The sequence below is a fragment of the Heterodontus francisci genome, chromosome 48 (assembly GCF_036365525.1).
Source record: "Heterodontus francisci isolate sHetFra1 chromosome 48, sHetFra1.hap1, whole genome shotgun sequence".
Taxonomy (NCBI): Eukaryota; Metazoa; Chordata; class Chondrichthyes; order Heterodontiformes; family Heterodontidae; genus Heterodontus; species Heterodontus francisci.
The window spans coordinates 9322793-9337649 of record NC_090418.1 but is presented as its reverse complement, the minus strand read 5'-3'; the positions used below and the strand labels follow the sequence as shown (position 1 = coordinate 9337649).

The 14857-nt window shown below is 54.5% G+C and overlaps 1 protein-coding gene and 1 pseudogene across 1 annotated transcript in view; both read right to left on the bottom strand.

Moving 5' to 3' along the window:
- The window catches only part of LOC137357423 (multifunctional procollagen lysine hydroxylase and glycosyltransferase LH3-like), a 13913-nt pseudogene extending 13164 nt beyond the window's left edge, over window positions 1-749 (bottom strand).
- LOC137357307 (multifunctional procollagen lysine hydroxylase and glycosyltransferase LH3-like) overlaps window positions 523-14857 on the bottom strand; it is a 58959-nt gene continuing 44624 nt past the window's right edge. The window contains exons 6-13 of the mRNA XM_068023544.1: window positions 14559-14622; window positions 14041-14138; window positions 11223-11324; window positions 7447-7578; window positions 6625-6746; window positions 5873-5977; window positions 4129-4254; window positions 523-814 (exon numbers count right to left, since the gene is read on the bottom strand). Of these exons, the coding sequence (XP_067879645.1) occupies window positions 751-814; window positions 4129-4254; window positions 5873-5977; window positions 6625-6746; window positions 7447-7578; window positions 11223-11324; window positions 14041-14138; window positions 14559-14622 (813 nt within the window). The 3' untranslated portion in view covers window positions 523-750. The remainder of the gene's footprint in view (window positions 815-4128; window positions 4255-5872; window positions 5978-6624; window positions 6747-7446; window positions 7579-11222; window positions 11325-14040; window positions 14139-14558; window positions 14623-14857) is intronic.

Sequence of the window (14857 nt, the reverse complement as noted above, 5' to 3'; positions counted from 1 at the left end):
TAGCAAACAGTCTACAGAGTCAATTTAAACAGCAAACAGTCTACACAGTCTATGTAAACAGCAGACTACAGCAAACAGTCCACAGAGTCTATTTAAACAGCAAACAGTCCACAGAGTCTATTTAAACAGCGGACTACAGCCAACAGTCTACAGGGTCTATTTAAAAAGAGTCTCTACAAACCAAAACTACAGCAACTTATCCAGTAAATGCAGGGCGATTTCTCAAGCAAAATGCAGCGTGTGGAGGATAGTTACAGATGATAAATTCTGTCTCAGTCAAACCCAGCCAAGAGAGAAGAGCCCCAGCCCATTCGATATTTCGTGATAGCTACCTCTCGGTTCCTGCATTACCCCGATGAATCTTTTTTTACACCTTCTCCAGTGCCTCAACATCCTTTTTATGAAATGAAGACCCAAACCATTATTGCATTCAAGAGATAATGCTAAATAGTCATCTCTATTTGTCCAGTATAGGTGCCTGTTGGGGATAATTGCTGACGGTTTGAGTGTAAAATACCCTAGTTGGGTATACGTAGGGTTGGGATCTGGTTTAATAATTAAAGTTTTTGGCCTCTAGCAATGCTGAAAAGGTTGATAGTTGTTTCACTCTGAGGAACATCGACAGTAGCTTCTGCTGAAACGACAGGAGGTGTGATGAAGGCCCGTTGACCTTTTATTGGGGTCACATCAGGAAACGAGAAAGCCAAGGCAGGAAGTGGGGCAAAGGAGCTCAGGACGATTAGTTTCATCCTAGATGGTGAACGAGATGCCAACTGGTGTCTTCTCATCGCTGGTGGTCTCGTTCACAATAACACTTGTAAACACATAATGAATGAGCAAGATCAGAATGCATGACTAGAGAGCTATGAAGATCCCGAGCTATTTTTTTTCAACAATTTGTAGAGAGACAGGGAGGATCAACAAAGATTACCTCTCTACCCAGGGTAGAGCGGTTCCTAATTTTACTCCTGAAAGGTCTGTCTCTAATTTTTAAGACTTTGTCCCCAGACCAAGATTCCTCAACCAGCAGAAATAGTTTTTCTCGTAATACCCTATCTATTTATCTTAATATCTTGAAAACTTTGATCAAATCACCCCTTAATCTTCTAAATACCAGAGCATATAACCCTAGTTTGTGTAATCTCTCCTTGTAATTAACCCTTGGAGTCCAGGTATGATCCTGGTAAATCTGTACTGCACTCCCTCCAAGGCCAATATATCCTTCCTAAGGTGTGGTGCCCAGAACTGCTCACAGTAACTCCAGGTGTGGTCTAACCAGGGCTTTCTATAGCTGAAGCATGACTTCGACCTCCTTGTATTCGAAAGCTCTAGATATAAAGGTCAGCATTCCACTAGCCTTTATTGATTATTTTCTGTTCATGACATTTTAATGATCTGTGTATCTGGAACCCCCCCCACCCCCCAGGTCTCTTTGCACCTCCCCTGTTTCTAGCTTTTCACCATTTAGAAAGTACCTGTTCTATCATTTTTAGGTCCAAAGTGGATGACAACACAGAGAGAGGGGGAGGGGACAGAGAGAGAGGGGGGGAGGGGACAGAGAGAGAGAGAGGGGGGGAGGGGACAGAGAGAGAGAGAGAGAGGGGAGGGGACAGAGAGAGAGAGAGAGAGGGGGAGGGGACAGAGAGAGAGAGAGGGGGGGGAGGGGACAGAGAGAGAGAGAGAGGGGGGGAGGGGACAGAGAGAGAGAGAGGGGGAGGGGACAGAGAGAGAGAGGGGGAGGGGACAGAGAGAGAGAGAGAGGGGGGGAGGGGACAGAGAGAGAGAGAGATGGGGGGGAGGGGACAGAGAGAGAGGGGGGAGGGGACAGAGAGAGAGGGGGGAGGGGACAGAGAGAGAGAGAGGGGGGGAGGGGACAGAGAGAGAGAGAGGGGGGGAGGGGACAGAGAGAGAGAGAGAGGGGGGGGAGGGACAGAGAGAGAGAGAGAGGGGGGGGGAGGGGACAGAGAGAGAGAGGGGGAGGGGACAGAGAGAGAGAGAGAGGGGGAGGGGACAGAGAGAGAGAGAGGGGGAGGGGACAGAGAGAGAGAGAGAGAGGGGGGGAGGGGACAGAGAGAGAGGGGGGGAGGGGACAGAGAGAGAGGGGGGGAGGGGACAGAGAGAGAGGGGGGGAGGGGACAGAGAGAGAGGGGGGAGGGGACAGAGAGAGAGGGGGGAGGGGACAGAGAGAGAGAGAGGGGGGGGGAGGGGACAGAGAGAGAGAGAGGGGGGGAGGGACAGAGAGAGAGAGAGAGGGGGGGAGGGGACAGAGAGAGAGAGAGAGGGGGGAGGGACAGAGAGAGGGGGGGAGGGGACAGAGAGAGAGGGGGGAGGGGACAGAGAGAGAGGGGGGAGGGGACAGCGAGAGAGAGAGGGGGAGGGGACAGAGAGGGGGAGGGGGACAGAGAGAGAGAGAGAGAGAGGGGGGGAGGGGACAGAGAGAGAGAGAGAGGGGGGGGAGGGGACAGAGAGAGAGGGGGAGGGGACAGAGAGCGAGAGAGAGGGGGGGAGGGGACAGAGAGCGAGAGAGGGGGGGAGGGGACAGAGAGCGAGAGAGAGGGGGGAGGGGACAGAGAGCGAGAGAGAGGGGGGAGGGGACAGAGAGCGAGAGAGGGGGAGGGGACAGAGAGCGAGAGAGGGGGAGGGGACAGAGAGCGAGAGAGAGGGGGAGGGGACAGAGAGCGAGAGAGAGGGGGCGGGGACAGAGAGAGAGGGGCGGGGACAGAGAGAGAGAGGGGGAGGGGACAGAGAGAGAGAGGGGGAGGGGACAGAGAGAGAGAGGGGGAGGGGACAGAGAGAGAGAGGGGGAGGGGACAGAGAGAGAGAGGGGGAGGGGACAGAGAGAGAGAGGGGGAGGGCCACAGAGAGGGGGAGGGGCCACAGAGGGGGGGAGGGGCCACAGAGGGGGGGAGGGGCCACAGAGAGGGGCCACAGAGAGGGGGAGGGCCACAGAGAGGGGGGGAACAGAGAGGGGGAGGGGCCACAGAGAGGGGGGAGGGCCACAGAGGGGGAGGGGCCACAGAGGGGGAGGGGCCACAGAGGGGGGGAGGGGCCACAGAGGGGGGGAGGGGCCACAGAGGGGGGGAGGGGACACAGAGGGGGGGGAGGGGACACAGAGGGGGGGGGAGGGGACACAGAGGGGGGGGAGGGGACACAGAGGGGGGGGGAGGGGACACAGAGGGGGGGGAGGGGACACAGAGGGGGGTGGAGGGGACACAGAGGGGGGTGGAGGGGACACGGAGGGGACACAGAGGGGGGAGGGGCCACAGAGAGGGGGGGAGGGCACAGAGAGGGGGGAGGGCACAGAGAGGGGGGAGGGCACAGAGAGGGGGGAGGGCACAGAGAGGGGGGAGGGGCCACAGAGAGGGGGGGGGGGCACAGAGGGGGGGAGGGGCCACAGAGGGGGGGAGGGGCCACAGAGGGGCCACAGAGGGGGGGGAGGGGACACAGAGGGGGGGAGGAGGGGACACAGAGGGGGGTGGAGGGGACACAGAGGGGGGGGAGGGGACACAGAGGGGGGGGAGGGGGACACAGAGGGGGGGGGAGGGGACACAGGGGGGGGGAGGGGACACAGAGGGTGGTGGAGGGGACACAGGGGGGGGAGGGGACACAGAGGGGGGTGGAGGGGACACAGAGGGGACACAGAGGGGGAGGAGGGGACACAGAGAGGGGGAGGGGACACAGAGCGAGGGGAGAGATCGTGATAAAGATCACTACTGATAGATGGACATCTATCTATACTCCACATTGCTACAAATGCGCAGGCAGACATTGACTACTTGAGCAAGCAAAAAAAGGCAGGTATCTCACTAAATCAGTGTCCAACATAGTGACGAGAAAGTAAGTCACTAAAGTAGTCTTCTCGTTTAAAGCTTTCTCACAAAAATGTACATTTGTTGTTGTTTTGATTAATAGTAAGATAAATTTTTAGTACCTTTATCTTTCCAAAATTATCTCACTGGCTCCCTATGTAATACAAACCCACCCCCGTCACTCCCCTCCCCTCCCCCCGCCCCGCCCCGCCCCGCCCCGCCCCAATGTGAAAAGGTTGGATAACCCTGGCATAACAAATTCATTTGAAAACTGAGTGGACTGGCCTGATTCCGGCCCCGACTAAATCCCCCTACTCACACTCTCTTCAGCTGCACGATCTCGATGTAGTCCTCCGAGCGGCTGTAATATCCATCAGAGTTAATCGCACCCCAAAAATTGGACCACAGCTTCCCATGGCGACTGACCATCGGTGCAATGACGAACCTGGCGGCGGGGGAGATCCGGTTATTAACAAGAGACCGACAACTGGCCGCCAGCGGCAGGGCCCAATCCCACCTCTAAATGTCAGGGGTCGTGGGTTCAAGTCCCACTCCAGAGCACAGGGACCAGGCCGACACTCCCGGGGAAGGCCACACTGTCGGAGGTGCCGTCTTCCAGATGAGACCTTCAACCGAGGGCCCCCTCAGGTGGATGGAAGATCCCACGGTCGCTTTTCCGAAGAAGAGCAGGAGAGTTCTCCTTTGGTATCCTGGACCAATAGTTTTCCCTCCAACATCAGCTAAAAAAAGCGCATCTGGTTGGTGGCTCATTTGGGAGCTTGCTGTGCACAAATTGGCGCGCTGCCTGAAAGGGCGGTGGAAGCAGATTCAGTCGTAACTTTCAAAAGGGGAATTGGAGAAATACTTTGAAGGGGGAAAGAGTTTGCAGGGATATGGGGACTAATCGGATAATGCTTTCAAAGAGCCAGCACAGGTACGATGGGCCGAATGGCCTCCTCCTGTGCTGGCTTCGATGAGGGACTCAATTGCCTTTTGTCCTCTCAAGGGGCACAGCATCCAGACGATACCTTTCTTGCCCCACATCTCATGCGAAAGACGGCGCCTCCAACAGTGCAGCACTTCCTCAGTACTGGCACTGGGAGTGTCGGCCTGGACTAGCAGGTTTGAGCCCAATGGGAGATTGCGATAATTAACCTCGGCACGATGAGGGGGGTGCGTGGGAGGGTAAGAAGAAAACAAAGCCTGAACCCCGATTGCCATCCCAGTGCCTTCTGCTGAAAACCCCAAATCGAGTGTCGGTTGGGCCCGTGCTTCCTTCCACAGTTGAACAGCCTCCTGACACTCAGCCGAGCACACTCTGGAAAAAAAAAAATGGGTGAGGCACCTGTGGACTGCCAGGACCCACACAGAGTTACTGCCCTCAGGAGAAAGTGTAGCATGTCGGCAACGTCTTGCATTTGTATAGCGCCTTTAACGTAGCAGAACATCCCAAAGTGCCTCACAGGGGCATCATCAAACAAAATTTGCCACCGAGCCGCATCAGGAGACATTCGGGACAGGCGACCAAAAGCTCAGTCAAAGAGGTCAGTTTTAAGGAGCGTCTTAAAGGAGGAGAGAGGGAGGCGGAGAGGGTTTAGGGAGGGAATTCCAGAGCTCGGGGCCCCAGGCAGCTGAAGGCACGGCCGCCAATGGTGGAGCGATGGGAATCGGGGGGGATGCTCAAGAGGCCGGAATTGGGGGAGCGCAGAGATCTCGGAGGATTGTGGGGCTGGAGGAGGGTTAGAGAGACAGGGAGGGGGCTGAGGGCCTTGGAGGGTTTTGAAAACGAGGATGAGATTTTAAAAATCGAGGGTGTCGCTGGACCGGGAGCCAATGTCGGTCAGCGGGCACAGTGGGGGGGGGGGGGGGTTAATGGGGTGAACGGGACTCGGTGCGAGTTGGGACGTGGGTAGCAGAGTTTTGGATGAGCTCGAGTTTACGCAGGGTGGAAGACTGGAGGTTGGCCAGGAGAGTGCTGGAATAGTCAAGTCTAGAGGTGACAAAAAGGCATGGATGAGACGGCGCGAGGGTCCGAGGGGTGTGATCGACGGGGTCAATCTTACCTATTGTGTTCGATGAGGGTTTTCAGTGTCTGTGGATTAGTGAGGACCACATCGGAATCCAGGCTGAAGTAATAGTCACAGTCCGGGTCCTGACGACACAGGTGCCTGAAAAAACACAACGCATGCATAAAGGGTCAGCTTCCCATCCAGGCTTGGGAATAGGGAGCGGGGAAGGGGATTCATGGACGGACTTAACGAGCAGGAAAAGGGCGATCAGCCGCGACCGTATTAAAACGTCCCAAGGTGCTTCCGAGGAGTATCATAAAGCAAAATGTGACACCAAGCCACGTCAGGAGATAATAGGCGACCAAAAGCTCGGTCAAAGAGGTTGGTTTTAAGCAGCGTCTTAGAAAGAGGCGGAGAGGGTTTAGGGAGGGAATTCCAGAGCTCGGGGCCCCCCAGGCAGCTGAAGGCACGGCCACCAATGGTGGAGCGATGGGAATCGGGGGGATGCTCGAGAGGCCGGAATTGGGGGAGCGCAGAGATCTCGCAGGGCTGTGCGGCCGGAGGAAGATAGGGAGGGGCGTTGGAATAATCACGTCTAGAGGGGACAAAGCCACAGATGAGGTGAGGCAGGGGCAAAGCGGAGTGATGCTACAGAGGTGGAAATAGGTGGTCTCAGTGACGGCGCGGATATATAAGCAGAGCCACGCATCTATACTCAAACACAGACACGCACATCTTTATGTTAACTAAAGCAAAGGCCCATGCAAGGGATGGGTAGGCCAAAGCCTCAGTCTCGCCTGACTCACATGCCCATGTCCCTGGCTTCTCCCTGGGTCAATTCCTCCTCTGGACCAACGATTTTAATGCTGTAAAAATCCTCCTGGTGTTTCTCCCAGAACTTCTGGATGTGCTTTTCGTGGTAGACCTCCTGTTTACAAATATATATATATATATATAATAATATTAAAAGCACTTCTGTGTCTTGGGGGTGCGCGCACATGACCTTTAACCTGACAGTCAGGAGTTCACACTTGGCTCCGCTCAGCGCATTTGAGGACGGAAATGTAGGAAAGATTCCCGAAGGCCTTCCTTGCACATGTTACCAGGCCAAGTAACAGTGGGGCTACCTGGCAACCAAGGCCGAACAGCCCAACTCAACCCAACCCCTCCCCGCAACCATAATGAGCGAGCTACAATTAACTGCAGCCCCCACCCTTGTCCCTCCTCCTTTAGCCCAAAGCAGTGGGGGGGGGGGGGAAAATCGCTGACGACAGTAGCCCCTTAGCGATGAGACCCGGGGCCTTGGGTACAGTTCAAAATCGCACGCCCTTCGCCACTGAGGACAGTGCGATCCCACATCATTTATATAGCGCCGTTCACCGCCTCAGAACCTCCCAAAGGGCTTCACGGCCAATTAAGTACTTTTCTTATTTTTTGAAGTGCAGTCACTGCTGGTGTGTAGGAAACGCGGCAGCCGATTTGCGCACAGCAAGATCCCACAAACACCGCCGTGCTAATGACCAGATGATGTTTTTTCTTCAAAAAAATGATGTTGGTTGAGGGACCAACATTGCCCCCCAGGTACACGAGAGAGGACATTCCCCACGCCCCCACCCGTCTGTACATACACTGTTGCAGATGAAGAGGCTCCGTTGCTCATGGGGGTAATCCAAGGCTGCCAAACGTTCCAGGAATTCTGGAAGAAAGGGGGTCGGCTGTAGGATGTAAACTCCGATCAGCACCTGAGGATAGTCCTCGTCCTGGGGCAAAAGCAAGACGCACACAAAAGATATTTTTCAGGCAGCTTGGGAGGAGTGGCTGCAGATCACAGACTCTCCACAGACCCCGACCCATCACACTCACAAACACTGTCAGTACTGACATACTCCCCGGGGACCCCCCTGTGAATACTGACACACTCCCTGGGGACCCCCCTGTAAATACTGACACACTCCCCGGGGACCCCCTGTAAATACTGACACACTCCCCGGGGACCTCCCTGTAAATACAGACACACTGCCCGGGAACCCCCTGTAAATACTGACACACTCCCCGGGGACCCCCTGTAAATACTGACACACATCCCCGGGGACCCCCCTGTAAATACTGACACACTCCCGGGGACCCCCTGTAAATACTGACACACTCCCCGGGGACCCCCTGTAAATACTGACACACTCCCCGGGGACCCCCCTGTAAATACTGACACACTCCCCGGGACCCCCCTGTAAATACTGACACACTCCCCGGGGACCCCCTGTAAATACTGACACACTCCCCGGGGACCCCCCTGTAAATACTGACACACTCCCCGGGGACCCCCTGTAAATACTGACACACATCCCCGGGGACCCCCCTGTAAATACTGACACACTCCCGGGGACCCCCTGTAAATACTGACACACTCCCCGGGGACCCCCCTGTAAATACTGACACACTCCCCGGGGACCCCCCTGTAAATACCGACTCACTCCCCGGGGACCCCCCTGTAAATACTGACACACTCCCCGGGGACCCCCTGTAAATACTTACACACTCCCCGGGGACCCCCTGTAAATACTGACACACTCCCCGGGGACCCCCTGTAAATACTGACACACTCCCCGGGACCCCCTGTAAATACTGACACACTCCCCGGGACCCCCTGTAAATACTGACACACTCCCGGGGACCCCCTGTAAATACTGACACACTCCCGGGGACCAGCCTGTAAATACTGACACACTCCCCGGGGACCCCCCTGTAAATACTGACACACTCCCCGGGGACCCCCCTGTAAATACTGACTCACTCCCCGGGGACCCCCCTGTAAATACTGACACACTCCCCGGGGACCCCCCTGTAAATACTGACACACTCCCCGGGGACCCCCTGTAAATACTGACACACTCCCCGGGGACCCCCCTGTAAATACTGACACACTCCCGGTGACCCCCCTGTAAATACTGACACACTCCCGGTGACCCCCCTGTTAATACTGACACACTCCCCGGGGACCCCCTGTGAATACTGACACACTCCCGGGGACCCCCTGTAAATACTGACACACTCCCGGGGAACCCCATGTAAATACTGACACACTCCCCGGGGACCCCCTGTAAATACTGACACACTCCCCGGGGACCCCCCTGTAAATACTGACACACTCCCGGTGACCCCCCTGTTAATACTGACACACTCCCCAGGGACCCCCCTTATAAATACTGACACACTCCCGGGGAACCCCATGTAAATACTTACACACTCCCCGGGGAACCCCATGTAAATACCGACACACTCCCCGGGGACCCCCTGTGAATACTGACACACTCCCGGGGACCCCCTGTAAATACTGACACACTCCCGGGGAACCCCATGTAAATACTGACACACTCCCCGGGGACCCCCTGTAAATACTGACACATTCCCCGGGGAACCCCCTGTAAATACTGACACACTCCCCCGGGACCCCCTGTAAATACTGACACATTCCCCGGGGAACCCCATGTAAATACCGACACACTCCCCGGGGACCCCCTGTGAATACTGACACACTCCCGGGGACCCCCTGTAAATACTGACACACTCCCGGGGAACCCCATGTAAATACTGACACACTCCCCGGGGACCCCCTGTAAATACTGACACACTCCCCGGGGACCCCCTGTAAATACTGACACACTCCCGGGGAACCCCATGTAAATACTGACACACTCCCCGGGGACCCCCTGTAAATACTGACACATTCCCCGGGGAACCCCCTGTAAATACTGACACACTCCCCGGGGACCCCCTGTAAATACTGACACATTCCCCGGGGAACCCCCTGTAAATACTGACACACTCCCGGGGAACCTCATGTAAATACTGACACACTCCCCGGGGACCCCCTGTAAATACTTACACACTCCCCGGGACCCCCTGTAAATACTGACACACTCCCGGGGACCCCCTGTAAATACTGACACATTCCCCGGGGACCCCCTGTAAATACTGACACACTCCCGGGGACCCCCTGTAAATACTGACACATTCCCCGGGGAACCCCCTGTAAATACCGACATACTCCCGGGGACCCCCTGTAAATACCGACACACTCCCCGGGGAACCCCCTGTGAATACTGACACACTCCCCGGGGACCCCCTGTAAATACTGACACATTCCCCGGGGACCCCCTGTAAATACTGACATACTCCCCGGGGAACCCCCTGTAAATACCGACATACTCCCGGGGACCCCCTGTAAATACTGACACACTCCCGGGGACCCCCCTGGAAATACTCCCGGGGAACGCCCTGTAAAAATTGTTCAATGTATTTCTGGAGGTCTGATCACAAGACTTTCCACCCTGCACTGCCCCACCCAGTCAAATAGCCTTTCTTCCCTGTCGCACCCCCCCCCCAGTCCCCACCCCCTCCTCACCCCCAGCTCCTCAAAATCTTTAAATATTGAATTAACAGAAGAAAACCGGCAAATGCATTTGGTTTAGTTTTTCCATGTTTCAGCTCCTGAGTTTTGGACTGTAACAGTGTCAGGTCTTGTGAGTTGTCAGGAAGCATGAACATTGTGGTCAAGAGACAGGCTTTTCAGTGCTGTATTAAACCAAAATCCCCTCGAGCAGGCCTGGGCCTCTTCCCGTTACCCTGGTAACTGCTCATTTATTGTTCCAACCACTGAGTGCAGCACATGTCTGGACCAGCACTTCACACTGCATCGCAGAAAGACCCGGCTTCTGTCTGCACAGCGTTCCTGGGATTCCTTTCACTGATCTCCTGTTGACACAGTGGATTGGCTCCCACTTATTTCAGAGAGAGAAAAACAGAGAGAGAGAGAAATAAAGAGAAAGAGAGACACACACAGAGAAAGAGAGACCAAGAGAGAGAGAGACCCGCGCACAGAGAGACAGACAGACAAAGAAAAAGACAGAGACAGAGAGACAGAATCAGAGAGAGAGAGGCAGAGAGAGAGAGGCAGAGAAAAAGAGAGTGACAGGTAGGGACAGAGAAACTGAGAGAGAGGCAGAGAGAGAGAGAGAAAGAGACATAGAAAGAGAGAGAGAAAGAGAGTGACAGGTAGGGACAGAGAAACTGAGAGAGAGAGAGGCAGAGAGAGAGACACACACACACAGAAAGAGAGACAGAGAGACCAACAGAGAGAGAGACCCACGCACACAGAGAGAGAGACAGACAAAGAGAGAGACAGAGAGACAGAATCAGAGAGAGAGAGGCAGAGAGAGAGTAACCGAGAGACAGAGACAGGGAGACAGAGACAAAGAGAGAGAGAGGCAGAGAGAGAGAGAAACAGGGAGACAAACAGAGAGAGAGAGAAAGGCAGAGAGAGAGAGACAGACAGACAGACAGAGAGATACACACACACACACGGCTGTGAGATTTACCTGTAGCTATACACGGCTGTGAGATTTACCTGTAGCTGAGTCAGGTTCAAAAAGTTCTCATCACAGATTCCACAGCCAGTCTCGTGATTCCAGGCGTTGGGAATATAATTCCCCAGATAATTCAGCTGGAGCTAAGCATGAGAAAGAAGTTTAACAATTCAGTACACAATGGATCCAAATAAACACACACACACACACACACACACACACACACACACACTGAATCACGTGGGCAAAGTGTCACAACACACAGCACGCTTGGCTTTGCTTCACCTTGCTGACCCTCCTGTTGTCCTTTACCATGTAGAATTAATCTCCTTTCCCAACACAGCAAGCTCTGAATTTCAGGACTTAGTGAGTTGACTCCAGATCCCTGACACTATCAGACTGAGTAACTCCTTCCAGCTGAAGTTCACACGACAGACACACCCTCTCCAAAACATGCCCAGTCCCCACCAGCACTGTACCCCAGTGTTATACAGTGACAGACCTGTCCCCACCAGTACTGTACTCCTGTATTATACAGTGACAGACCTGTCCCCACCAGTACTGTACTCCTGTATTATACAGTGACAGACCTGTACCCACCAGTACTGTACCCCAGTGTTAGACAGTGACAGACCTGTCCCCAACAGTACTGTACCCCAGTGTTATACAGTGACAGACCTGTCCCCACCAGTACTGTACCCCAGTGTTATACAGTGACAGACCTGTACCCACCAGTACTGTACCCCAGTGCTATACAGTGGCAGACCTGTCCCCAACAGTACTGTACCCCAGTGTTAGACAGTGACAGACCTGTCCCCAACAGTACTGTACCCCAGTGTTATACAGTGTCAGACCTGTCCCCACCAGTACTGTACCCCAGTGTTATACAGTGACAGACCTGTCCCCACCAGTACTGTACCCCAGTGTTATACAGCGACAGACCTGCCCCACCAGTACTACACCCCAGTGTTATACAGTGACAGACCTGTCCCCACCAGTACTGTACCCCAGTGTTATACACTGACAGACCTGTCCCCACCAGTACTGTACCCCAGTGTTATACGGTGACAGACCTGTCCCCACCAGTACTGTACCCCAGTGTTATACACTGACAGACCTGTCCCCACCAGTACTGTACCCCAGTGTTGTACAGCGACAGACCTGTCCCCAACAGTACTACACCCCAGTGTTATACACTGACAGACCTGATCCCACCAGTACTGTACCCCAGTGTTATACACTGACAGACCTGTCCCCACCAGTACTGTACCCCAGTGTTGTACAGTGACAGCCCAGTCCCCACCAGTACTGTACCCCAGTGTTACTCAGTGACAGACCTGTACCCACCAGCACTGTACCCCAGTGTTATACAGTGACAGACCTGTCCTAACCAGTACTGTACCCCAGTGTTATACACTGACAGACCTGACCCCACCAGTACTGTACCCCAGTGTTATACAGTGACAGCCCAGTCCCCACCAGTACTGTACCTCAGTGTTACACACTGACAGACCTGTCCCCACCAGTACTGTACCCCAGTGTTATACACTGACAGACCTGTCCCCACCAGTACTGTACCCCAGTGTTATACACTGACAGACCTGTCCCCACCAGTACTGTACCCCAGTGTTATACGGTGACAGACCTGTCCCCACCAGTACTGTACCCCAGTGTTATACACTGACAGACCTGTCCCCACCAGTAGTGTACCCCAGTGTTATACACTGACAGACCTGTCCCCAACAGTACTGTACCCCAGTGTTATACAGTGACAGACCTGTCCCAACCAGTACTGTACCCCAGTGTTATACACTGACAGACCTGACCCCACCAGTACTGTACCCCAGTGTTATACAGTGACAGCCCAGTCCCCACCAGTACTGTACCCCAGTGTTACTCAGTGACAGACCTGTACCCACCAGCACTGTACCCCAGTGTTATACAGTGACAGACCTGTATCCACCAGTACTGTACCTCAGTGTTATACAGTGACAGACCTGTCCCCACCAGTACTGTACCCCAGTGTTACACAGTGACAGACCTGTCTCCACTCGTACTGTACCCCAGTGTTATACAGTGACAGACCTGTCCCCACCAGTACTGTACCCCAGTGTTGTACAGTGACAGACCTGTCCCCACCAGTACTGTACCCCAGTGTTACACAGTGACAGACCTGTCTCCACTAGTACTGTACCCCAGTGTTATACAGTGACAGACCTGTCCCCACCAGTACTGTACCCCAGTGTTGTACAGTGACAGACCTGTCCCCACCAGTACTGTACCCCAGTGTTACACAGCGACAGACCTGTATCCACCAGTATTGTACCCCAGTGTTACACAGTGACAGACCTGTACCCACCAGTAGTGTACCCCAGTGTTATACACTGACAGACCTGTCCCCAACAGTACTACACCCCAGTGTTACACAGTGACAGACCTGTCTCCACTAGTACTGTACCCCAGTGTTATACAGTGACAGACCTGTCCCCAACAGTACTACACCCCAGTGTTACACAGTGACAGACCTGTACCCACCAGTACTGTACCCCAGTGTTATACAGTGACAGACCTGTCTCCACCAGTACTGTACCCCAGTGTTACACAGTGACAGACCTGTACCTACCAGTACTGTACCCCGGTGTTACACATTGACAGACCTGTACCCACCAGTACTGTCCCCCAGTGTTGAGCATCACTAAATACTCCACTCCATTCAGGCACAACCCTGGTTTGGAAAGACAGAAGTTAGGTGTTTATAGCGGTTTAAGAATTGCTCGTAAACAATTTCCAGCATCACACTTTCCCCAGTGAGTACCCAATCCCTCATCAGCGGCAGTGAGTGGGCCTCGGCCCAGTTACCTTGGTAGGCCCGTTGCCATGGATGACCACTGGTAAGGTGTCCTGGGCTATGTTGCGGACTCTGGCCTTTCCTTTCTCAAACTTGACAACAACTTCTTCTGTAAGATGGCAGGACAGGAAGATGGTTAGAGCGGAGGGACGGCAGTCAGTAACCTCACACACCGAGCAACACGCCAACCCGTCTCCCCCCAGGCGCCAGTGCAGTCGGGGCGGGGGCGGATGGTTCATCGATCAGAGACAGGAAGCCCGACTAACCCTCGCCACGTTGCCAGGCCCTATCCTCGGCAGTGGAGGCTGGATGACCAAACCGGGGGACGTTTGGGCTGAAGGTCATGCCAGGTGATGGATTTACCCACACAGTGAAGGACTGTGCTCAGCTAACTACTCCCAGTCCCCGAGAAAGCTGCCCCCTTGGTTCCCGGCAGTTCAAGTTTTCCGTTGGAAGGATCAGGAAGTAAATGCACTGTGCAGCGAGCGGGTGGGGGAGGGGGAGAAAGCACTGGACATCTGAAACTTACCGAGAGCACCATTGAGGTTTTGGAAGATTGTTGATTGGTGATCAAGCATCATCTTGTATTTCTCCTGATGGATCAGAGATGAAGACCGGCCTGTTAGTATTTCAGACCCCCCCACTCCGCCAGTTTGCAACCATTTCCCCTCCCCAGGTCTTCACTCTCACACCCAAGAACTCACTCCCCCACAGGAACGAACGAGCGGACAAGGAGAATAGGAAGGATTTGTACATTATACAAGTGGTCGCTCGGTTACGTGTCAGAGCACCTTCACAGCCCATTTAGCACCTTGCAGTTTGACGTGT